This window comes from Parus major, chromosome 1 (genome assembly GCF_001522545.3).
Source record: "Parus major isolate Abel chromosome 1, Parus_major1.1, whole genome shotgun sequence".
In the NCBI taxonomy this organism is placed as follows: domain Eukaryota; kingdom Metazoa; phylum Chordata; class Aves; order Passeriformes; family Paridae; genus Parus; species Parus major.
Window position 1 is genome coordinate 38,393,807 of NC_031768.1, and position 27,236 is coordinate 38,421,042.

A 27,236-nucleotide genomic window follows, 5' to 3' on the forward strand; every position below is an offset into this window, starting at 1 on the left:
TTTGCTGACGAATGTAGCTGAATCTCACTCAATTGATCCAACTCCTTTAGCTTTAGGCCATACTCAGTTTTGCAGTCAACTGATCCAAGATGTTGCCAGTGAAGCCCAGCCATTAAAGAGCCAGTGTTAGTATGGTTATACAATAGTGGCCATGTTCACACATTATTGCTGTCTTCAACACAAAGAGCAAAACCAGACATGTCTGCAGCAAGCAACCATATCTGTATCAAGGCAGCTGTACCTTATTATCAACAGAAGAGGCAGAAAAAATTCATCAGCAAGAACTCTCAATTAATTATCTGCCAAAAGTAACACCTTTACTATCAGTTCCTTTACATATACCAAGTCTGCTCATAAACAGTTGATAACAAGTCATCATTTCAATGCACTTAAGAACAATATATTCCTCCTTTAAAAAGTCTTAAGTCTCTGTAAAATGCCACTTATATTCTTGCTTTGAAGTCCACAAAGCTATACCTGCCATGACCAGCAACTGCTATACAGAGTAAAGGGAAAGTGCTTCCCCTTCATACAGGATCTACTGCTCTTAAGACATATCACAGCAACAGGTTCCCATGAGCTTTGAAAGTGTTTTTGTTTCACTAACTCCTTCCCATTTATACAGCAAGAGAAACTAGTGGTAAAGCCACTGTCAGAAAATAATTACATCCCAGTTTACAGATGGTAAAACGGGTATATAAGAGTTGGAGAACCTACCACCATCACAGGGCAGTTAGCATCCATCACCAGAATAGTATGGAAAGGCTCCTAATTCTCCTCCTGTTCCGTGACTGCCAGTGGTTTTAAAGCTTTTCCATACTGGGGTTCATCCACAGCTACAAAAACAGTCATGCAGCTTTTATGGAGAGTCAGAGGTAAGAGTTAAATCAGTGATGACTGCTCCCCTTATATTCAGGGGAATAATTCTGGGACACATTTTTCTCAAGACTATCAAGGTACTCAGATCTAACAGCAAACACTTCTGGACACTCAGACTGCTCTTGTCCCTGTGTGTATAAGGCATCAAATTACTCACACACCAGTTGGAACATTCAAGCATGCCACATCAGCCAAGAAAATCTAAATTTCAGTAGACTTAAAACTACAGCCAATGTCATCCCTACTAGTATAAGTCCCTAGATGGTGTCATATACCCCTTTACATTTAGATAAATAATCTCAAAACTAACTTTCAACATACACCTCAGTTTCCAGGAAATGTGATTCACCTGGAGTCCCACAGGCTTTGCTGCTGCAGCCAACTCCAGTATCAATTGACCCAAACACACCAACTTACAGATGCTTCTCAACCCCCTGTACTTCTGTAAGCCTGGTTTCTATTTCAGAGAACTGAAGAGCAACAGAGGTGCACACATGTTGTGCTCTTCAGGCATGCAAGCTTCCTGACTACTATGAGCAGAAGCACGCTGGGGTCACATCTTTCTGCAAAATAGTTCACATGTACATGGGGTTTGGGAGCATACAGCAAAAAACAGCTTTTCATAAAGGCTACCGAAAAACAGACAATGGCTGGATTAATGTACAGAATGAATGGAAATCAGGAATACATAACTGGCTAACTATAGAAATCCTATATAACAATGCTTGCTGTTTGCTTTCTGACGTATTAATATACAATTGAAGAATGGAAGGCAACCAGGCTACAAAAATTTCCATCAGCTAAGATGCTCAGGTACACTTCTTTTATTGTTTCTCAAGTAAGCTTACAGAAATAAAAACTAATGCACAGACATTTGGTACAAACTAATTTTTTAATCGTAGCATATAACTTTTTTAAAGTATTTAATTTACTGCCTCATAAGAGGTTATATTCCAATAATTATTGACACAGTTCTCAATTTTCTTTTGCAAGGATTTGTTTCTACATTGTATGGGACAGATATATCTTACTTGGCCTATGAATTCTGACTATTTTCTGTGTTTTAGACAAATAGCATACAGTTTAGGTCAACAAGTTAATTAGCTCATAATTTCAACATAACTTTCTCAATTAACATCCTGCACTTCAAAAAAATTTCTTGAAATTCAGTAATTCTACACAATTTCCTTTCCACTACATACTCCATGTAAGAAAATAAACTAGCATCCAGAAAACCAATACTTTCTTTCCTAAAGATATCATTTCTGCTTTTACTCTATTTATCTGCAGTATTAAAGCCTTCTCAGAACACTTAATTCAAGATGGCTCTGGTCACACTGCAACTATTCTTTGGTTTGCTTTACATCAAATTCACCAAAGCAAAGAAACTAATGTACCCTTTGAAGAATGACCTTTTGTTTCTCTACTTATTAAGTAGTCTCTTTCACTACTTTTTTTAATAGTATTTTATCAGCGTTACATGGGAATGTTGTCTCTAAGGTATCACTCCATGCCTTGGCAGCACTGTTAATGGCATCTTTCAGATTCAATGACTTACAAACAATGTTGTTCTCTTCTGTCAACAACAATTAGCAATGCTTTTCTGTAGTTCTTTTGGGAAGCCTGAAAAGCAGACAACCAGTAGATACATAATGGAAATTGCATTAGGAGGCAAGAATGTGGCAAAAATTTGGTTAACTGTTGTCGGCTGACCCTCTTGTGTGAAGAAGTGTTGTCTGGCAGCAAAATCACCTTTTCTTTCGGTTCTAAAAATGGCCATGAACAGCTGGTATAAACTGTGTGCAGAACTGACTCTGTAGTTTGGTGGGCTTAGCAGATTGGTAATGGGATAAGAGACCTTTCACCTTTAGGTCAGTAGTTCAAATTCAGCCCAGGTTAGCAGCAATTGAAAGTCTTTACCATCTGACACTGTTTGTTAGACTGTTTAAAATGACTGAAGCAAAGTGTTGTCACAGCACAACAAGACTGCAGTATTAAGATACATGAAGTCTCAGCAAACAACAGAAACAGTAGCTTGAGACTTTACTTTGAAATCCCACCATTCTGACTTCATAGAAATTGCTCCTCTAACTCCTGGCAGCCCCTTTCTTTGCTCCCACACTCCAGCCCACCTATGACAAGTCATCCTCCAGGCAGCTACGCGCAGCCAAGACAGCAAGATCACCACTTGCCATCCCATGGCTCTGCTGTATATACCAAAGTCACCACCTCTTTGTGGCTTTAGGTGGCAACCTGGACTCAGCTCATCACTTTGCTGTTTTTGTATTTTGTTGTTACTGTTACATATAGTGCAGCTGCAATATTTTCCAGCACTAATATCCAAAACATCTGCAACAGGATTTCTACCTACTTTTACACATTTTCCAACCACACTTTTTATATTTTCATGGGTGAACAAACATGAGAAGGAAAGACATGTTGCACGTAAAAATTCTTCCCATGTGTTACACTAGTCACAGCCAGTTTTGCACAAAGACAAAGCTCTGGAATATATAATTTTCCAAAGGTCAGTAAAATCTGATGAAAACCCAGAAAATGATAAACAAAAGTCTTAGCACTGGGTAATGCTTTGTTGGTCGATGGAAGATTACTTGCCTTCCGTTTATGCCTTAAAATCAAGTTACTCTAAAAGAACTTAAAAACATTTACATAAAATACTCTTGTGATAACTGTAAACTAAAAACATAGGTATGCCATTTGCTTTTAGCAAATTTCTCACAAACATATCAGATTATTCTACAAAATTAATTTTTATTTCCCAAAAAGTTGTGACAAAAATACTCAAACTGACACATAAAGAGAAAACCCACTGCTACTGAAATTAGCGCATTTCTCAACTCCAGTCTACACAAATTATATTTCCAATTACATTAAGAAAATTCAGTCACATTTTGATGATGAAGGGAGCATTCACATATCATTTAAATCTCACAACTCATGAGGGAGGCAGAAGGTTGGGAACAGGCCTGAGACACAAAACTACCAATTGTATTGAGGGTAAATGCTCGATTCAGACCATTCATTGTACATTTCTCAGTGTTTCTCTAGCCAACATGGGATGCTTCTCATTTCAAGGTACTACAAACATCTAAAATATGGGATGTTTTCCCTTTGCTGTCACTGATTCACATGTATGAAGCTTAGCTACACTATACACATGTATTAACAGATATTTTTTTTAAGTACAAACCACAGACTTCCTTCATATAAAGTCCAAGAGAAACATCATCTCTTCTTCCAGTGAAGAAAAGAAGAAAAGAAGAAACTTTTCTGGTGAAAGCCAGTACTTCTGAAGTACCATACAAGATTTTGACATAACTTGGAAACTTTGTATTTATTGTAAAGCTCTCGATAAATTGTTCTGGACCAGGACTGCCCTTTATTAGGATGATGACAACTAGGTATCAGAAAACACCAGACTATGAGCAGTTATAAAGAATCAGATATTTAACATCTGGTCTGCCTCAATTTTAACTGTGGTAACTGCCTGAAAAACACTGCAAAAGTGCCCTGAATGATACTGCACAGAAGTTCTCCGGTAACTGCTAGGGCAGGCATTTCTACGGTCTCTTTTGGAAAGTAAGAACAACTAGTTTTACTATGCAATTATCCAATCCTCAGTCTTATGTTCCATACTTACCAGCTAGTCTCTGAAAGATGGCAGAAAAGCAGATACAACAAAGAGAACACTGCCATCAGCAAATAATAAGCAATTCTAGCTAAATCATTTAGAGACAGTAAAACATCTGTAACAAATTTGTGCAGCATACAAGAGACACAATGGATTTCCATCCATCACCAATTTCCTTTTGCTTTCCAATCTTGTACAGTATTGCAGTAACAAAACAAAAACTAAATAAAATATGAACTTCCTTCAAGGTGCCATTTACCCTGCTTTTGCGTAGCTATACAACAGAAAAGATATATTCCCAAAGAGTCCCCAAAAAAACCAGTGAAATAACAATACAACTCTGATTACTGCAAAATAATTTACCAGAAAGATTGAAAGGCATTAAAGAGATACATCCAAGAGGAAGGGAGAGGAGAAATCAACAGTCAGTGCAAAATAATGGACACAGTTTAGTTAGCAAGTATATTCTGAAGTCTATATCTAAAATAAAAATGCTACAGTGATCTGATCAGAGACTGCTGAAATATTAAAACAGACAGAAAATTGTGTAATTCCGTAGACATGTTCTGATGATGCTGACATGTAGCTGTGTCTAATGCACTCTGACAAATAAGTATAAGCCTTAAGAGACTCATTTACAGATCAGACACCCATCATTTTGGAAAGTTCTTCCAGCTGTGGAGTGTTCAGCAAGAACAAGGCAAGTGAATCTGTTAGACACTGATCACAGTTAGGAGATGCAAAAGGGAAAAAAAACAAAACTGAAGCAATACAGGGACATCTGGAGACTATCCTGTCCTGAACTTAAAGGTGGACAAGCTACAGGAGAGCCTCTAGGTTTGGCTCTTAATAGTAGGGAGCAAGTACAATACATTAGTTGCATAATTGATAGCTGAACAGAAAGTGAGACATGGGAGAAATGAGAGATCAATTGGTTAAGACTGGGGGAAGATCAGAGCAAATTACTACTTCAGACTCAAGCTGAAATGTTAATTAGAGACAATACACAGTCAGGATATAGGAAGTAGAGAATATCTAAACAACTAATCTAATTTAAAATTAGTAAATTTCTTTACGAGTTGGAAAGAATAAGTTTTCTATTACAGGGGATTGTCAAACTGCTTAGGCTGCATTTCTGCATTTCAAAAGGAGTCTTAAGTCCTTAAACACAGAATTGTGAATGCTTTCTTCCTGACTATGTGGAGACCTTAGACATTTGGGACAACAAACACATACCAGTGGGTATTACAGGGGGAAGACACTACAAAACAGCAAAGATAATGTCTTAAAAACAACCCAGAAAAAGGAGTCCAAGGATATTCCAACACCAATTCAATTTATGAGCTCATGGTCAATAATACTGCAGGAAGAAAATGGTTTTGAAGAAAACCATAAATTAATTTTCTTCTATGTAAACAAGAACATGGAGTCACTGAAGAAACATTGGTTCAAAAACTACAAGATGGGGGAAAGTGTAAAGAATGTGACCCAAGTGAGAGAATTATTCGTAACATTTTAATGAACTATACATTGCTGTTAACCACCACTCCCTCTAACTGATTCTAAGGTGGACCTGATAGTGCCTAGCAAAGGCATGTGAAGTGACTGTCATGGCTAATTCCACTGCTGTCCTGCAAGGCAAGAAAAAATTTATCAGCAGTCTTTCCCTGGCACAGATCATAACACCCTCCCCCCCAAATTCTCTTTTACTTCTTTACACAAAGCATAAGCTTACCTAAATCATAAGTTTACTCAGTTATTACATAAGGTTATTTTTATTACAAAGATGTCAGATTATGAAGATGTCTTTATGTTCTATCATTGCCCACGTGTACAAGCAGCACACAGGACATGACCCTAATGAAATGTAGCTAAAACAGAATGGGAAGTTTATCAAACTGGTGCTTGAGTCCACATTTCAGTCTTTCTGGTGTTATTTAATAAAGTGAGAAAAGGAGGATTCAGGCAACAGAATGGACTTGCTTACAGGTTGAACATTCTTCTGGTCTTCAAGAATGATATCCAGACCTCAAGTTACTTGTTTCCTTAGCTTATGACCAGAAACCCATCGAACAGACACGAAAGTGGTAGAGGGGGTTTTACATAAAACACCATTCATCTGTTCACTTGCAGTGTACATTACAACAGCTTCTACTGACTACATGAATCGTCACAAAAATCCTACATCGTGTCAGCATGCTTCTTACACAGTTTCATTTGAGTCACAATTTCAATCCTATGCAGATTGCTAGTGTTTTATTGTTCATATACACATATTGCTTCAATCACCTTCATAGAGAAACTCATCATCAAAGTATAAAAAATAAGAAAGAAATGTCAGGGACTGGTAGGCTCCAAGAAAGCCTCAGAGCACAGTGGCTAGCCACTTACTGTGAACTCACAGTGCCACTTGGCAGTGACCTTTTGCAAGGTCCTTAGGTCACGTGTAACAAAGAGCAAAATCTCTGAACATTTACATTACATTACTGAGTGCTGCGCAAGGGCTCACTGCTGCAAAGTCTGGCATAGGCAGGCTTATGTGAGTACATCTTTTAACTTCAGTAGGAAGTGCTCACATGCATCAAGACACTTATGTTTAAATCTTTGCAGGAGCAGACCCTCAAAAATGGGAGAAGGTTATGGTGTGTTTATTTAAATAACACTTTTCTGAACCTGAAGAGTTGTTTTTCTTACCTGAAGCCTAGTATTCATTTCCAAAAAGTAGAAATTCTTACTGGAGTCCACAAGGAATTCTACTGTTCCAGCAGAGGAATACTTTACTGCTTTGGCAAGAGCTACTGCTTGTTCTCCCATTGCTCTTCGAGTTTCAGGGTCTAGAAAAGTGCTACAATATAGAAAGAATAACTTTTTTAGTTAAAAAATAATAATTATTCTATCATTTACTCTTCTGTTTAAACTATGGTCAAAAGAGGATGGCATCATTATTAAAGTTATGAAAATATATCAAGACTGTCAGATGTGTGTCTTTACATTTATACTGCCCCTAAGTAGATATATTGCATGCTTTACAATTACTGCTATGTACAGAAAATCACTATATTCTCTAAAATATAAAATAACAGAACGCAACACCCTCACAACAGCGAGGTCTAAAATAATGCAAATTAAATAAAAAAAGACAGAAACTGATGCAATCTTAGAAGACATATTTATTATCCACATTAACTGCAATACATTCTTTTCCATATATCTTGGACACACTCAAGGACACCCAAAGAGTAGCTCAGCTGCCACCTTGGGAGACACTGTGAACACTGCCCAAATGCCAAGGTCCCTCATTCTAGGAGAGCATACCACAACTTCCACAGGGCCAGTGAATCAAAAGACTCTGGAAGTCTTTCTGGAAGTAATACATTTTGCTTGTTACTCTCATCTGTACCATAAATTCAGATTTAGATTAATCTATGCAAATTAATTAGACAGATACAGATAGATATGTAGATATATTTCTGTGGTATTCCACCATGGCCTTGAAACCAGTTGCCCCTCAACCTGATACATTGATTTTTTTTCAATGAAAGAACATGTAGCTATACATCTTATATAAGCTTGTAAATATACTTATTATTTATATTTCTGTTTTGACTTACATTAGGCACATAACTCAGCTATCATTTTAAAAGTACTTTTGCAAGGCAATAGACAGTCAATTCTATCTTACCTCTAAGTTACTCTTGAAAATTAAAACAACAAGTCCTACATATTTCTCAAGATGGTTTCAACAGTGGGCTCTTATTCTGCAAAGGAGCAATCAAGAGCCCTCACCTATCTACAGTGGCCTCAAAGCCAGTGAAGCTCCATCTAGAGCCCCAGACTGCACTCAGACTGAAGCTAGTGGTGGGTAAAGACTTATCTTTCAGCACCTACTGTGGTGTTTTTTACTGAGACCTGAACTCACAGAAGAGCTAGAGACTTCTGCCACAACAAATCATATTTGACATGACACAAGAAGGGAGCAAATATCTAGGCAAAGAAGGAGACAGTGGAATCCTTTTCTTTACTGGAAAAGTGGTACTTCACACCTCTGTCCTTCCGGGGCCCACACAGGCAGATTCTGATGGACTGCAATGCGGGCATTTTCAGAATTTAGGAAAAAATTTCTTTCTTGGCAAACAATGAGATCAACAGGTAAAGAAGTCAAGTCTCATTCAAGAAAGCTGTATGAGATCCTACATCAGACGAGTGGGAAGATCAGAAGACATAAAAACTGTGTCATACCTATAAGAATAGGAGCCGGTAAATGTAAAATAGTTTCATAATATTCCTTATTTTGATTCCGTAAGAGGATAAATACATTACATGAAATCAACATTCTGTAACTCATTATGGAGTTTCTGTAGCGCTTTGATCATGAAAGATCAATGAATGGCTTATGAAGCACAAAACATTCTCAGTATCAGCTTCATACTCTATTTCTAGAATAACCATTATTACTTCTCACATAGATGAAAGACAGTTACTTCCCTTCATTACAGTAGTGTCTTCCCTATACCTGTTAAATGTAAGTCTGAGATCTCACTGTTCACCTCCTGCTGTAGCCAGAGAATGGAACACAGGTGTCACATTGCTAAACTTGATCTCTGCCACACAGTTAAGCTTTACACTCTGAAACAACTGGATCATCCCTACCATTGGCTAGGTTAATTAACCAAAGTTTTTATAGTCTTGTCTACTGCTTTACCTTTCAAGTACACTGTTTCTCCCTTTTTTAACTATGTACCTTTTATAACCAAGACAACTCTTGCATCACTTGAAAAGACAGCATTTTAAACCTGACTTCAAATCTTTTTCTCACACATACACCTGTTTTTCTTTAGACCAAACAGCGCCTATGGCAGCACAAATGCTATCATAAAAATAAAAAGTATTCACAAAATAAAAGAACCAAAAAGAAAAAATAACTCAGACCTGACACCTCATTCATAAGACCTTCATCAAGTTTGCTGTAAGTTAATCAAAGGGAAATACAATCAATTTGTCACTTTGTTTCTACAGCCAGGGAGATGAACTACATGGACAAGATGTTACCTCTCCACTTTTAGTTCATCAGATAAGGTTTCCCAAAATACCTCTATCACCTTCACTCAGAGACAAAGTTGACATTTTGAAAAACACAGTTACACCATCAGTGGAAATTCACTACTCAGTTTGGACAAAATAAATGCTCAATAACACTTATCCTTCCTCTGAAGATTCCACCACACTGGGGGAGTGAACCTCAATTTTCTAAATTCAAAGTCAGTTTCCCTGCTCCATCCAAGCACATTGCTCCTTTAAAAATCTTACCTACACAAAACATTATCCTTTGAGATATTCATTAGGTACTACCAGACCATGGGCATAAATAGGCTAAAGAATTTGAGTACACACTTCTGCCCCAACATCTAAATAGTGCCCACATATGAATCACATGCACAGTCACAAACAGGACAGGCTCACATTTCTCTTAACACAAAACCCTTCAAGGATTTCTAGACAGTGAGAAGAAATGTAGAGTCTGACACACATATATGCATAACAACTCTAAGAACCTGTAGATAGAGTCTAATTCAATAATTCACCTTTCTGCTAAGCTCCTGCTTACATATATTCATTCAAATTGACAGTGCCTCTGAACAGATGATCATTCCTTCACACTAGAGGTGAGGCAAAATTTAAGTGCTTTAAGAAGCTTCTTACAGGTTTTTACAGCTTTCCAACAGGTTCAGAAATTGTTAGATAGGACATGTGTGCTCACCAAAGTAAATTTTTAGAGCACTCCTCTGAGTTACTACTCCAATTATTGAATAAGCTGTCAGTTAATACTCTTCTGCATTCAATTTTGATTAATCCTAAAGGATCCATGGATTTTCTGATAAACTTACAGGACTTGTTTCTCCACATGGGAAACAATCTCTTATTAACCACTGCAGTGACCGGAAAACATAACCACACCTTTGTAAATATTCTTGCTGAAGTACAGTGTCTCATGGCAACTATGTGAAAATGAACAAAGAGCTTGGGCAGTTGAGAAACAAAAACTCAACTAAGGAAAAACAATAAGACTATTAAATGCCACTCATCTCTTTAAATGTCAGCCTCTGTGAAATGAAAAGACAACAGCGTATCCAAAAATGTGTGAAAGTAGAAACAGATAAAATTATGGTACATCGCTGGAAGCTTTGTGCATCACTAACTTTGCTGAGCACAAAGTAAAAAACTAGTGATGACTGAATGTGTCTTATTGTCTGTACTTTCCAAAAGACATTAACTTACCACATGTAAAGGATATGAGTAAAGTTTTTGGTCTCCTAATTTGAATCTGGGGGACTGACAATCATGAACACCAGGGGTCCCTTGAATATTGTAACCTCATTAGTATGTGAACTGAAGGGATTTCTCTCAACAAACGACAGCATTTTTTGTTTGTTGTTTGTTTTTGACAAAAGACTAAACTTCCCTCGTAAAACTGGAGAGACAAACACAAAATGATTCCTAAGGGTAAGTTCAGCAGCTGCAGACTTAGCTTGAAGAAACTCATAGGTTCACTCTCCAAGCCAAAAAGCCCTCAGCCTCTTAAATTAGACACTTAGGAAAATGCCATCATAATGGAGTAAATCAAAAAAGGCATGAGAAGAAGCCAATGTCAAAAGCCCTTAATTGTTTGGGGGGGAAAAAAAAAGTTTTGGCCCATAATATGCCTACTTCCCAGGTTTCATGAAAGAAAATAAAAAGGTTGGACCTATCTCAGAGTTCTTAATAGCAGCTACCATTTACAACAGGAGAAAAGAGGACAGCCTACTTCCTACATCCAGCCATACCAGAAGAGCTATGTCCAGGATTCCTTAAGCAGTGAAACTGAAACAACATTCCCAGGAAGGGTCAACTTGAGGCTTTAGGGTCTCTCTTGTGTCTCACAGAAGTTAGTGTCCTGCTTATCTGCAAGTCTTGTGACCCTTTGAAAATTAATGGATTCTGCAACCAAGTGCAAGTGGCTGTAAGGCAGGTAACACTTCCAAAGCTGCCAGCAGAAGTCTGGCAGAGTCTGGAACATTCAACAACAAAAAGGGAAGTTTTTCATGCTATATTTTGGAACTATTGACTTGCCCACACTCTTGTAGGGATATAGGAGAGGATGAGAAAACTTAATGGCTACTTCAACAGAGAAGCCAAATAAAGTTAAAAGGCTGGTATTTCTGATAAAAGAAAACACTCTGGCTAGTGAGAAAAAGACATATCATGCCACTTTAATTGACCACAGGCATGGAGAAGGAGCAAGCAGGAGTAACAGGCATTGCCTTACATATACTCATGAGGCAGTCTAAGTGCTTAGGTACACATACATGCACATGTGCATTTTATCTGGACCTGAAGTATTCACTTTCCACAATAACACAGTAAGATCTTTAGGCATAAACACCGTAAGGCTTCCAAGAAATCCACAAGCACTAGCAGAAAGCATTTTAAAGTGGATTTGTATCTTTAGATTTAAACTTTGTTCTTTTTTTAAAAATAGAGGCCATACAGTGGCAGTCCTGCAATTATGATTCAACATTAACTAATAAGGCACCTCTAAAGAAATGCCATTTGGGTCATGTGCTTTTCCTCACATCCCCAATTGTTGCATCATATAGTTCTGTGCTATAAAAAAATACATCAAGCCCATTCCAGCTGGTGAACATATTACACTGGTAATTCCCACAGGCAGTGATATACCCATGTCTCCCTTTCTGAAATCAGAATTTCTTGCTGCCCTTTTAATACATGTATTTCTCTGATGATTGCAGTACAACAGAAAACACAGCAAGGCCATATCTTGCACAGCAGTAAGGTATTTCCGCTTTACATTAAATCACTAAGTTTAAAACAATTTTGCACTTTTGAGTTCCTAGACATCTGGATTTCCAGTTTTCTACCATGAACGGGAAAGTGCTGCAGAGTATTTTGTACTTCATATTCCAAATCAAATGGAAATATACACTATTATGTAGCTTTTACACCATTACTGTAGAAGTCAAATACCTGTATCTGTGGTAAAATGCATATCTATTTCATGTTTTATTTGACTTTTATATCCAAAAATTAATATCAAAGAAAAATCTCATATATATAAACAAAGCAATACCATATACACTGGACTGGTAAGATCCAGATCCATTTTATACAAGATCATGAAACAAATTAACTACAAAACTCTAGTTTTCTTACAGAAAGACACTGTAATGCAAAATCAAAACTCCCTCAAAAACAACATGGAAATTGCATTACAGTCAAATGACTGTAACAAACATTTGTTTCCTTTGTGCTTTTTAATAGAATAAAACTTGCTTGCATTTGTAAAATAAATAGAACCAGCAGGTTTCCAAAAGTGCTTTCAGTTACGATGAAGCCACATCGAGAATTCAGTATACACACCTTGGTGCTTCCTCCACAACCTTCTGGTTTCTCCTTTGAATCGAGCATTCTCTTTCATTCAACCACAAGGCATTGCCATGTTTATCTGCCAAAACCTGAAACAATAGCATACTGCTATTAATAAACAGATGCAAGCATTTGGTCTTTAGACATAATACTGTTATGCAGCATTTAGGGTTTGGGATTTTTTTCCAAACTAAAAATAATGCTTGGGGGAAAAAAGCTCGTGTAGAACATTAATTATATATGAAATACTAATTGAACATTTCTTCAAATTCTGAGTAGGACTATTCTACTCTACATAGAGTCTGTACATATCAAAACACCCTCTCACTTCAAAATTTGATTTCTGAATATTAAAGATCCTCTTACAAAAGGCTGAAATAAGATTAAAACTACATTTTTAAGCATTTCAAATTGCACTGTGTTACAAAATTACACAAAAGCAAAATATTGCATCAACAAAAAAATCTCAAAGGATGGCAAATTTTGCTCCTAAATTACACACAAAAGCTTTCAGAAAAAATGTCTAATGGAACTTTCTTAGTAGGCAAACTACAGCACCCTGTGTTTAATGAAGAAGAAAATAAATTTCAGAAACTTTGTTATCCTTCATTAAGGAGGATAAAATTTGCACCTTCCTCAGTATTTTCAAAGGAAATAAAAGCAGTAGTTTCAAGAAATTTTTTATAAATCAGTAACTATGGTTCTTGGCTGCAGCTTCAGTTCTTTGAAGAGGTAACAAAATCAAGTATCTAGATTCAACTACATAAATTACACACTAGAAAAAAGCCCACAAGTTGAGCATAGCAGAACTCTTAATTGATCCTTCAACTTCAAAATAGAGGTGAAAGTAAGAAAAGGAACTCTGTCCCTTTATGAAATTGATGGTATGATGCAGCCATTTCCAATACCAAATACTAGATTTCAAGATTCAAGTAGACTTCTTCTCATCTTATGATGATAACGCTACACTTATTCTTAGAACAATTTCTTTTAACACAGACCACACCTGCTCCCTTTCTTCCTTATAAAATTTTACTTCCAACGCATTTTTTTTTCCATCTATCTTCCTGCTTTGATCTGCGGGAACCCATGCCAATATTCATGCTTCATTCTTTAATAGCTCAGTTCTACACTGAAAACCAACAAGATAAAACAAGGAGACAATCTTCTTCAAACTGTGTGAACTCAACCATATCTACTCACATTTGTGACAATGCATCTGTATTATTTATTATTCCTTTTAGCATCACAGAGCAAGTATGGCACTAGGCAAGATGAATTCCTGCATCTATGACACCAATGGTTGCTAAGGCGTGAAAAATCTGGGTAGATGTGGCTGAAAACGAGGCAGTGAACCCATGAAGACAACTGATGTGCACTGTGCAGCATCAGATCCAGGGTGCTCTGTGCCCTGTAAGATCAGATGTTTTCCCTCCTAAAAAATTCTGTCGTGCTCCCACAAATTTATGGAGCTTTCTAGTGAAAGAAAGTGGTCTAGAAGGTTGACAACTTTACGATTTCCTAAACTAAAGCATCTCCAAGAAACTTTTTCCCTGTCCAGGGGGAGGTTTAGCAGCAGCACTAGCACCAGGATGCTCCAGCCAACTGCTAGTTTACCTCGCAAGGGACTCAACACAAAGAAAAGAAAATATAAATAAATAAATAAAACCAGGTACTTCCTACCTAAATGCTCACCCATCCAATCCAGATGAGTGGAGCTTTACAAGCCCGTGGGACCCTACAAGAAATCATTTGGGAGGTCCAAAGACTTTTAGATTGATTTTTTGTGTGGATTATTTTAGTATTAAAGCAATACCTCTAGAGCATAGCACGGTACTTGATGGAAAAATCACTGTCCCGTAAGCAGAATGATTCTTTGTGAGCACTTTTGCTTCACTATTAGCCTACAACTTTCCACAGAATTCTGTCTTGTCACAACAAACAAGATCTTGGAACATTACAATAAAAATTGGTCATTGTGCTTCTCTCTCTCTGACAATAATACATTTTTTCAATCCATGCAGTAACTTTTTTTTCACTTCAGGACATTCCTCATATCCTACTGCATTTCAGCAACCTGGATCTTAAAAGAAATGTTTTTCCATTATTAATTAATGTGAAAAAGAGACATGAATGAACGTCTACTATGAGAAAGTAATTACAAATAGAATAAGCCAACAATATCCAGCATTAGGCTTTTACTTTTATTCTGTGACCACTGTTTCCAGTAAAAGAAACAACTGCTTCTCAGAAGATTCTATCTTGCAGTATTCTGAAATCATCATCTCTGAGATGACGAGGAATTCCAGTGCACATCTCATTAAACATGCATGTCCCAGCTACAGCTTTTGTTTCTGTTATCTAAACATTCATAACAGAGAATGCCCCTTTTTGCAGGATTAGATGATTAGGACATTAGTACATGCTATGTGCATCTACATGCCAAAATAATTAAATATTATGTAGCAGAATCCCTCCTACATGATTCAGCTAAATTCTGCTTCCAGTTGTAGGATTGTTTTCTGGCCAAGTAGTAGACATTCCATGTACTCTTACTTTAAACTTTTTATCAGATACTTCAGGAGAACAAGACTTCAAATCAGTTCAAGCATAAAGTGTATTTGGACTCTATTTTCCTGTTAATTGTTTTAGTCTTTTCTCATGTTTTACAAAGTGATTGTTTTATAGCTAGACACAGGAAACTTCTTATTTAACAATTTTAAGTACCAATGCTTTGGAGAAATATAAGAAAGCTAAAAAAAGTTCTATTTAAAAGTCACTGCTAAATTAATAAATATTTGGCATCTGGTCTCAAATTGTTTGTATATTCAGCAGTTTGAAAATGAACCAAGGTCAACGTCCTAAAGCTGATTAGAACATGAAGTTAAAATGATATGCTATGATATTGTTAAAAGGTACCATCAAAGTGCTTGAAAAAGGAAAACAACATTCACTGTATGCTCATTATAAATAAAACTATAAATTATTAATAGCAAAAGTATTTTGTTGGAATTATTCAACAGTTCCTAAATACACTACTACTTAGTTTTTTGGGGTAATCTTTTTTGAACCCAAAGGAATCAAGACAATGTAAAATCTGCTCCGAACTCAAGGAAATATGGAGGAATCGATCTCATCTAACTTTTGTGTCACTGAAGAATCAGTAGGAACCTGCTGAATCTCCCAAATCTGCAAGCACTGAAAGAAGAGATGTTAGAGTTGTACTGATCTGCACAGACAAAAAGAAAAAAGGGCATAGGTAGCCAAAAATTATTAGCCATAGCAAGAGAATACAGAAAGATGCTGTAGCAATCTGACCTCTTTTGAACCCTAAGATCAATGCTGAAACTGAGTTCACTATATACCTTTCCATTACTTTTCAATAGAGATTAAGGAGGGATTTAAATTTCATTTTTACACTGTTTCTTCATTTTGCTGTTTCACTGTTCACAGACTGTTTCTTCATTTCACTCTTCTTTCTTCCCTTCTCCCCTTCTACTCCTCTCTGCTGAGACCATACCAGGAGTACTACATCCAGCTCTGGAGTCCTCAGCACAGCAAAAACATGGACCTGTTGGAACAAGTCCAGAGTAGGAGCCACAAGAATAATCAGAGGGACTGATCACCTCTCCTGTGAGGAAAGGCTGAGAGACTTGGGGCAGTTCAGCCTGGAAAAAAGAAGGCTCTGGGGAGACTTAATTGCAGCTTTTCAATACTTAGAGGGGACCTGATAAGTAAGATGGAGACCAACTTTTTAGCAGGGTGTATAGCACCAGAAAAAGGGCTAAATGGCTTTAAACTACAAAATTATAGATTTAGAACAGATATAAGAGAGAACTCTTTCATCATGAGAGTGGTTAAACAACAGAATAGGTTCTCCCATGAGGTGGCAGATTCCCCATCCCTAGAAACACTCAACACCAGGTTAGAAAGGGGCTCTTAGCAGCCTGATCAAGTTGAAGATGTCCCTGCTCATTGCAGGGAGGTTGGACTAGATGGCCTTTCAAGGTCCCTTCCAACCCAACCCAACCCATTCTATGATTTTATTATATGCAAGTTAGCCCCATAGAAAGCATAAGGCTGTGAACACACATCTAGCAGACACACATCTAGTGGAAAATATTAAATATTTCTCTCACAGAAATCATTTCATACTATCAAGTTTACTGTTCTTGTTTCACTCAGTTACTGAGCTACTTCAGGCCCTATTTAAAAAAAACAAAAATAACCATATGCTACAACACAGAAAGGATTTAGATTTTGCACAAAAAGAAATGAAATTTCTGTGTAAAAAATGAAATTTCTGTTCAGGACATGAATATGCCTTGTAAAGATTTCTTGTCAGGAAATACCTCAAGGCTATTGACAATACAATTCAGCAACATACACAAGATCAAACATCAGAAATTTTGAAATCATAATTTTTTGAACAAATGCCTAAAAGAAACAACTTTTGTTCTGCATCAGCAGACGTGACTTAACTCTAAATCCAGTAAATTACAGAAAAGGAAATAATGCAGAAGTTAAAAAAGAATACACCTGATTTTGAACCACAGACTACTTAAAATGTGACAGAAATCCTCTCGAGTTCCCCAGTAGATACTTCAGAACAGAATTCCAAAATACTGACAAAACCACCTAGACCTTGCAACAAGTTGTTAAGCATGACAGTTCTTGAACTCCTACATCCTCTGCTGCACTCAAGCACTCCAACAGGATCCAGAGTTCAAACCTCCAGCCTTAAGGACAGATGCCTATAACTTTTTTTTTTCTCCCCCAACAAACTGAACACAGTTCACAGTCTTCCTGCTAAAGAAAGGCTAGAGAATAAAAACAGGAAGGCTGTATTGTACATGATAGCCATGTAGTTTGAGCAATGACCCAAGACACCGGAAAACACAAGACTCTGGGCCTTTTTTAGTGGAGTGTTTGAAACATTTTGAACTTTGATTTATTTATGGGTTCAAACCTCATTAAATAAATACACAACAATTAATAGTAGCGATAATAGTAAAAGTACCAACCTGGATTTCTATGTGACGAGGGTTATCAATGAACTTTTCTATCAGTAAGCGATCATCACCAAAACTTGAAGCAGCTTCTTGAGATGAAAACCTAAAACCTTCCCTTAAATAATGAAAACAAAGAGAATAATCTATATTTAAGAAGTCCTGAAGCACACAAGAAAGAACACTTACTGATTTCAGTAAACAGTCAATCTTCACTAATCAACACACACATCCAAAAACCAAGTTATACCATTTGCAGTTCATTCTGTAATGTGTCCCTTTTTTTGTACTTTTCTTACCAACACAAAAAAAATCCCAATCAATCACAAACCAAAACATTCTCAAAGCACAAAAAATTTCAGTGTGTTTAAAAAGCTGAAACATTCACAACAATTATGTATTCATTTTCTTTGCTGGCATTTTCTTCTGCAAAACTAATAAAGTAATAGAATTTTAAGACCCAGTGATTACCAAGTGCTCGTTGTACAGAAGTAAAGGTGAAGCTCACCATTACTTACAGAACACAGTCCTCTTAACAACCAAGAACAGCAGAGGAGGGTCAATTGTGCATTAAACAACTGCAAATGTAAAATTACACACATTGCAAATTCCACCACTGAACACAACCTAAAGGTGCAATACTTAACCTCACAGAAAGCACCAGTTGTACTAGCAATTTTTCCCTGCCTTAAAGCATAAGTGAGGGTTATACAGAGCATTCTGTATGCTTCCCTCTGTTTCTTCTCTTACATATGTAGTTAAACAAAATAAAGATTGAATAATACTTTATTTTTTAACTTACATTTCCAATAAATAGCAGAAATAATACTCCTTGGGTCATAAGCTCTGACAAACAACTTCATGAACAGCTTTCTCAGGGTGAGACAGAGCATAATGCAGGGACCCAAATGAATGAAACGAAATTTTCTACAGGCTTTCTAAGTGGCATATTAGTGCCATTCATGTTGATACATAGGGAAACCTTGGTCAAATTTCTGTGTGACTGACTACTGAAACAGCATCCCTGACATCTGTGTCCAGAATAAGAATTACAGCACAACTGTTGAAGTTTTCATGCTTTCCATCTCTTGGATGTAAGTTAACCCAGACCACAGATTCACAAGATAGGTAAATTTACAGTAGAGAAATGTGTATATTTAAAAATATTTCTTCACATTTTTTCAGCATTGTGAGATAGTACACGTTGAAACTTTGAGAGATCATACCTAATGTACAACTTCCCTAAATTCATACTTCAATATATTTAATTGCCTAGTAAAGAGAAAAAAATGCCATCTAAATTAGTGATTCTGTGCACTACCTGATCTGTCAAAAAAAAAAAAAAACAAAACAAAGTGCTGTAATAAACAGACATAGTGTTTATTACCGAAACTGATTTACAGCAATTTTAACTCCTATATGAAAGGCTCTGTTTTGTTTTGTAAATATTTTTGTGTCACATAGTTTTATGCACAATTATTCACAACTGACATTTTCTTTCACTGAAGGAAGTGTGCTAATTAGGAATCTAAACTGCAACACTTGTTAAAAAAAGACAGGTGTCTAATCATCTCCTCCATACATCTGTAAATCTGTTTAAATTATATATAATAGGAATTACTATCTCAGATATTCTGACCTTGCTTTATCATACAAAACTATGCAGCTGTAATTGTCCAGTGAAAAAAATTACTTCCAAATGGATGTGAGGAAAAAAAAAATGACTGGAAAGAATGAAGAAGCAGAGCAGGCTTTTTAGGGAGGTGTGGTAGTTTGGAGCTGTGTAATCTCAATGCAAGATGTAATCAAGCAAAGATCAATGCAATCAATTTAAACTGAGAGATAATGCTATTCAGAGGATGAAGCTAGATCAAGATGCTGTCTCTAGATCCCTTCAAACATGCATAGTTGTAAAGAGGGAGAACAGGATCTCTCTAAGGTTCCCCTCTCTCCCTACAGTACATTTACTCACACTGAAGTTAAAGTTATACAAAAGCATTACTGATGTTGCCACAAGCCTTCCTGTGGTTGTCTGAAGTGAAACAGCCATGCCAACTTTCTGCCTCCAGCTCTGAGATCAGCAGTGCTGCTTTAATTAAAACAATTTTCTTTCGAGGCAGTCAGGCAGTAACAAAAGACTGTACTCATTATGTAAAATTTCAGTTTTCAGAATCAGGAAATAGTAAAAGAACAGTTTTTTTTTCTTTTCAAGGCCAGCATTAGAAGGGCCTTCTTGTTAAAAAGTAGATGTTTGATAGCCATTAGTATAGTAGAAACCCTCTAAAACCATGGCAAATAGGCAACAGATACTCAAATGTTGTTGATTTCACACACAGAACCAATATGGATTAGAATCAACTAAAATTATCTAGTCACAGCATTTTACATATGTTTACACATGTAGATAGCATGTGAATATGTGGGTTTTTTAAAAAATAGGGTTTTGGGAAACACTGTTCTTTACTCATCCAAAAGACTCCTTCCCCTTACCTGAACAGCACATACCCTGTTGCAGGACAGACCAAGGATGACAAGCCCATACGCCCCCGTTTTTGCCCAGTACTTTGAAAGGCCAAATGCAATACTTTGGGAAGATGACAAACTCAATCCACAGGCCTCTAATAGGTAATGCTATTGAGTTTTTAAAGCATTGTCCTCTTATACTGCACACTCCATATATCCTTTGCATTAGGAATGGGGAGTTCAGAATGATTTGCTACTTATTATTCCACATTAACTTCTTCCAGTCCCACTGCTCATTCCAAACCCAAGACCACAGAAGAGAAATAATATGGGGTTCTTGGAATCTGAGAGCAGATGTTTGATTTCCGTTCAAAAAGTTGGCATAAGCATCAAGAACGAATTTCAGAAACATGACAATTTACGTTTTCCTATTATTATAGTCTAGAAGACAAAATCTTTCATCTCTCTAAATATCTCTTGCTGGAAGCTGCCTTGATAAAAACCTTCAAAACAGATACCCACTAAGCACACAAGACTTCAAGACCTAGGAAAAGTTACAGAAGGTGAGCCAAGAAGGGGGAATTACTAACACAAAGCTCCAAATTTTTCAAAGACAACTCTTAAAAAATGATTTAGTTCAAATTTACAACTTTGAGGTTATCATTTCTGCAACTGAAGCTACTAGTTAAAAAAACTAATTTCTATCTGCAAATCCAGAGTTTAAAACATGAGCCAATAGCTCCTGTATGATGACCTCTGATACTGAACCTACAAGCCAGTAAGTGCCTTGACACACAAAGATCCATCCCAACCTCTGCCAGAAAATTCCAATCTGTTCTTTGCAAAAGATGGAGTCCTGAATCTAATTCCTTTTCAGAGCTGCCAGGCCACCATTTGGAGCCATGAAGCCCAAAAATTTAGTTAGATGTACAATTGTTATGAGCATACTGGAAGCAGGAAGCCTTCAGTTTCTCCACAAAGAAAGAATGATACAGATGAGGTGTAGATAGACACTTGGCCTAGTCATGTTTTACTGTACTGCACAATGAACTCCACATTGCCGATACCTGAAAACACTTTCAGATCAGGTTCGCTGGGATGCAAGCACAGAGGCTCTTCACATACAAGCCCAGAGCTGGGATGATCAATGACTGTTAAAAACACTTTTAGATATAGACCATGGCAGAACTTTTCCAGGCTGTAAAAAACCTACCAACCAACTAACCTGAACTTAAGGTAAACTGCTTTTCAGAAATCTGCCCTTCATTTTCAGTATAATTTCAAGTGGGCATCTACTGTTAGGTGAAGAAAGAGTAAATTATACTTCTCCAAACTAAGAAAACTAGCTAGGGTTTACATTAGACTGAACATAGAGCTATTTTAATTTCAGATGTGGGTCAGTGACTTGAACTGTACACAAAATTTCCACTCTGGAACTTGACCAAAATTAGGAAAAAAGCAACAGAAGTGAGAACTGGGAGGTACTCATATCTTTAAGAACACAACAGCAGCCCTACCCAGAGATGGAATCATCACTGCAGCCTTCCACAGTGAAGGGCATAACACCTATTTCAAAAAACAAATTGTAACACTGACAAAACTGTATCAAAAAATAGAAATAGTAACTGAAAATTAAGAGAAATCTTAGCTATAGCTGGAATAATATAATAATTACAGAGGATCTAAAACAATTGTCATCACTTGGCATATTTAAGGGACATGAAAGATGAAGTACTAAGTTACCACAGTGAGTTAATTCTATAACAAGAGCTATTAAATTCCTCAGATTGGTCTTGTCCATTTCCAGTGGCTATTTCCACACCATGCCATGCATACATTTAAGCCTCCTTATCATACACATAGCCAGTAGAAACAAGAAAGGTTTTCAAGTAGCCTGAAAATCCAAAAGTATGTTTCAAAGAAGATTCTTCACCCAGAGGGCGTTTGGACACTGGAACAGGCCCCCCCCAGGGAAGTGGTCACAGATCACCAAGCCTGACAGAGCTCAAGAAGTGCTTGGATAATGCTCTCAGATAAATAGTGTGAGTCTTGGGAATGGTCCTATGCAAGGCTAGGGGTTGGACTCTATGATCCTTTTCCTCTTCCAAATCGGGAATGATTCTATATAAAGACTTTTTTTTTTCAAGTAATATTTTCAATTAATCCCATGAGACAAAGCCAAAACAAGTTTACAGATCAAAATATTACCAGCCATTCTTCACACTTACCTTGCATTTATGAACCCTAAAATGCAAAAGGCTATTCAGATATTTGTTTTTCCAGAGTCTCCCCACAGCTAATAAATTGTTTACTTAGTATTACATGGTCCTGAATGCAGCAAAACTCATACAGTAATTTTATGCAGTATTAAAACTATCAGATACATTGTTTTGTCAGTAACAACTGAGTCACCTTCAAAACACTAAAGTCAAGTGTTCTCTAGACACATAAAAATGAACAATTTTAGGTCTGTTACACAACTGTTGGACACATAGAACAAATCTTTTACAACCTCATAGGCATTCTTAAAGACAGACCATAAGAGAAACCCAAATGCTCTACTTCACTTGCAAAGTAAATCTGTTTGGCTTCAAATTCTCTTAGAACTCACTTTCCTCTTCCTGCAACAAGTATTTTGTCAACTTAATTTTGCTTATTCACAAACATTAAAATAAGCATTTCTCCTTGATTTAGGTTTCAATAAATAGCATTGACCTGTGACTGTCTGGATGTTCTTCCTCTCAGCACCTTTTTAGATTCAACATTACACTATAAAGACAAGGCTTGCATAAGTAACCAAGATGATTATTGTACGACTCCACTCCAAATAATGAATGAATGATACTTAAGAACTGGACTCAATGATCCTTGTGGGTCCCATCCAATTCCAGATATTCTACCATTCAAAGGCTTTCCATAAACAAGGCAAGCAGCTCAAATTATCATAAAATAGGACTGAGTCAAAGTAATAGTACTAAATTTAGTGATATGCAAATGCATGTAAAAGAATTCCCCTAGCTAGGAGACTTTATAAACCACAGCCCTTCTCCAAAGTAAGTTTGCAATCATGATTTCAGATCCACTTTTACTTTAGAACAGTTGCTTTAATCAAGCTCCTTCGCTCCTTTCTGAAATAAACAAGAAATTAACACCTTTCTTTGAAGTCCAACAGATGGAACTGCTGCCTGAACAAAATCAAGGTAGTAAGTTTGGATTCTAAATCAATAGCAACAAAATATCCCTTTAATAAAGAATTTTCCTATTTTGATTTGGATACAAATGGACTAGACAGAGCAAGGTACAAATAAACCCACCATGTTTCCTTTAAGTCTTGAATTTAACTGCTAGACATTCATTGTTCTTTCATCCAACTTTTAGGTTTTGACAAACAAAAATTTAACAGGGGACAGAAAAATGACAGGGAAGTCTTGCAGGTGACTAAATTAAACTAGTCAAAATTTCAGTTGTACTTTGATTTGACTTCAGCGCATGTGCTGCTCCCTCCATGCAGGAAGGAAAACATTCAGGTTCTTTTGGATCAAACAGGCTTTTCGTTGCAAGTTTGGAAAAATCAGAAAATATGTTTTCTGTCAGATCAGCACACGGAGTTGAAATCAAGCTCCTTGCTGCCAGAACATCAGCAGAGAAAGAACAGACTGTAAAATTCCAAGTCAACAACAAAGTACCATGAAATGTTCAAGATTCAGACAACCAGTAAGAGACATGAAAACATCAGTGTGTTGAAACACATGTTGTTTCAAAACAGGCAAAAGTACAATAGTTTGCCGATACAAATGCTTTAAACAGAGAAGTATGCAATTTATTAGAGCACATTCTGGTAACGCCGTATGTGTTTCCACATATGAATTATCAGTCTCATCAGCTTTAACAGAACTAACGGCACTCATTACTGTTTGTGAATCAGGGCTAATAAATATTCTACCTAACACAGAGAATTAATAAATCAGCATTCTGAAAGGCAAACAGCAAAACGTTGTTTACAATCTAACATTGGACTAACAGCTGTTGTAAATGTTGTGGTTTTTACTGAAATTAATGGATGATGTTTTTTAAGGTTTATGCGATAATTCATTAGAAGTAGGCACATGCAAACTTCCAAAGTATATTTCTCACTATGCTAAAGTAAGAAAACCAAATAATATCCAATTTCTGTCTTACATTTCATATCTGCTCAACTGTCAGCTCACAACAGTTTAATGGGACTTCAGTAACTGCAGCATTCATCAAGGCAAGCTTTTGGACAGCATCTCACCTGGTCTCTTCATCATCCCAAGCGATTCTCATGCCTTTCCCACCACCACCTGCTGAGGCCTTGATCATGACAGGGTAGCCTAACAGCGGGGAACAATTAGACAGAAGTTCAAACTTTGTTCAGTTGGTCAGAGGAACATGACAACTGACCACATGTCCAATAAAGCCAGTAGACAATAACTTCGTTTATTAAAACACTTTGTTTGTAGGGAGAACAGAAGAGAAATTTTTCTTTTCAAAACTTAGCTGTCAGTGCAGTAATTTCTACAGCCAAGAAAGGCTGTCTTCTCCAATTCATTTATACCAAAAAAAAAAAAATGAATGAATTATTCCCAAATAATGAAGTGATTTATGAATAAGACATTTGACCTTTTTAAGCTCACATTTCTTTTGGAACAATTTTTGTTCCTTTGTTGCTGCTTAAATAATATTTTTTTTAATTAATAGCAAAAATGAGTAGGTCTTCATAAATAAAGTCTAAAGATTGAGTAAACAAATATGCATCCTATCAATACTTCTAGTGCAGTGCATTTTAAATAACAGAGCAGCTCAAGAGTTGTGATGCTTAGATATTATGTAATAGTATCAGAAAACAGATTATTTTTGTTTACAGCAAAAATGTATTCTCAAACTGACATGTAGTAAGAAAAAACAAGGAGTATAAATCTGTCAGCATTGTATATAACAGGCAATATCTTATTCATAGAACAAGACACTGTAATATGGATATGAGGCAGGACCTTCGTTTCCTGAAAGCTAGAAAATTACAATAACAAAGTACACAGTTTAAATGCAGACTTAGTAATGAATGCTTTACTTTTAATACAAGTAATTTCAATTCAAAGCAACTTTCTGAAACAATTTCATCATACCAGAGAGCTTCACCTTTCTCTACACAAACATGCAGAAAACTAAAAATCAAGGATCTGATTAAAATGCTTTTGACATTTCTAGGATAGCAGAAAATTTTTCATGCCTTTGGTCTCCAGTATGTTTAATGAAAATCACAACATTAGGCTAATATGAGACCAGATTACATCATCTGCCAAGAAGAGTCTATCAGTCCTTGAGAACTCAAGATATATTCTATGAAAGGCTTTGATCTGGGGACAGAGAGAGACTTTTGAATACGGTTCCTAGAAGTGGTCCAGTCTACAGTCATATATATTACTGATATTTACAGTTTCTTTCTGGAATGTAGATCTACTCTTGCTCTGTCAAGTGACAGCAATACAATATTCCCACCTCCTCCTCAGAGTGATCCAACTGAAAGGAGGCTCAGGAGAAGATAATTAAAACCAGCAAGATATGTAAAATCTTTGTTTTCTTAAGTCTGAAAGAGATACCCGAAAAAAGGCATGGGACAAGCGTAAGAAACAGTAGTGTTGATTGGAAGGCAGAAAAGCAGCAACAGTACGAGAGAGCATTAAATTAACAAAGAAACAGGGGAAGGAAAAAAAAAAATCAATAAAATAGTTCCAACTTAGCACATTATTACACTGTGAAACCCCAGGCTGTAAAGCATTCACGTGGCTGAAAGCTAGAGAGAGGTAATAGTTAAGCATATGTAGAGCACAAACCAAACTCCTATAGGCATGGATTACCAAAAGGCTATACATCTCCATGCCTTGGAGTCTAAAAGTAGTCTCTTGTTACAACATTTAAGACCAAACAGAGCCATGCAAATAACCTTTCTAGAGTCTTTCTTAGATTTTTCTTATGAAATATCTGATATCGCCCATAGAAGGGTCCAAGATAAGCCACAGAGTAACAATGAGTTTGATCCAGGCCTCTACAATCCCAGAGATTAAAGGGTAAAGGCAAAATAACTCTAGATTATATGCAGCAACAGTGAAGTTCAACCAATTTTCATGAAATTAAGTATATGCAATACCTACACTTTACTGATGTTGTAGCTGCATCTCCAGACCCCTGGCAGCTGCCAGGCTCCTAGACAAGTCACTGGGTATCTTAAAAATGGTAAGCTAAAAGCACATCTTGTAATAATTTCCATGCAAGAAATGAGATTTTACTGGATAACACTAGCAAATCTCTGGCAATACTATCAACATCTGGAGACCCTGTCCAACCGAAAAAGCTGCAAGAGTGAAATTTTGAAACAAGCATTGTTTTAAGCCTTATCATGGCAAACGCACTAAGGCAGTTTCTATCACTTAATCTATTTTATTCAATGTTACATGTACTTGAAAAAATCACCATTAATCATGCTACCAATTTCAGTCTAACAATATCAGCCTCTTGAATGGTTTGCTGATTTTAATTCTGTAAGCAGAATCTAGTCCTAATTTACTGTTCTTCAGTTTCCAAAGCAAAACAGGCAGGTTGAAAATGAGCCTTGGTAAGTCTGTGTATGCTTCAAAATATATTTCATAGATCACAACTCACATAGTTAAATTATCAGAGTATACATGGGTTACTATAATCACTCATCAAGTGAATCACTTTGCTTCCACTCCCTCCCTGCCTTTTTTATATACAGTGATTATGTCAGCCATTCTCATAGGCAAAGAGGTTGAAGA

General features: G+C 36.6%; 1 protein-coding gene across 1 annotated transcript in view; it reads right to left on the reverse strand.

The window, feature by feature from the left end:
- The window catches only part of PCCA (propionyl-CoA carboxylase subunit alpha), a 274,019-nt gene that overhangs the window by 160,576 nt on the left and 86,207 nt on the right, over positions 1–27,236 (reverse strand). The window contains exons 9-12 of the mRNA XM_015631135.3: positions 24,698–24,776; positions 17,977–18,079; positions 12,947–13,041; positions 7,226–7,376 (exon numbers count right to left, since the gene is read on the reverse strand). Coding sequence (XP_015486621.1) covers positions 7,226–7,376; positions 12,947–13,041; positions 17,977–18,079; positions 24,698–24,776 — 428 coding nt within the window. The remainder of the gene's footprint in view (positions 1–7,225; positions 7,377–12,946; positions 13,042–17,976; positions 18,080–24,697; positions 24,777–27,236) is intronic.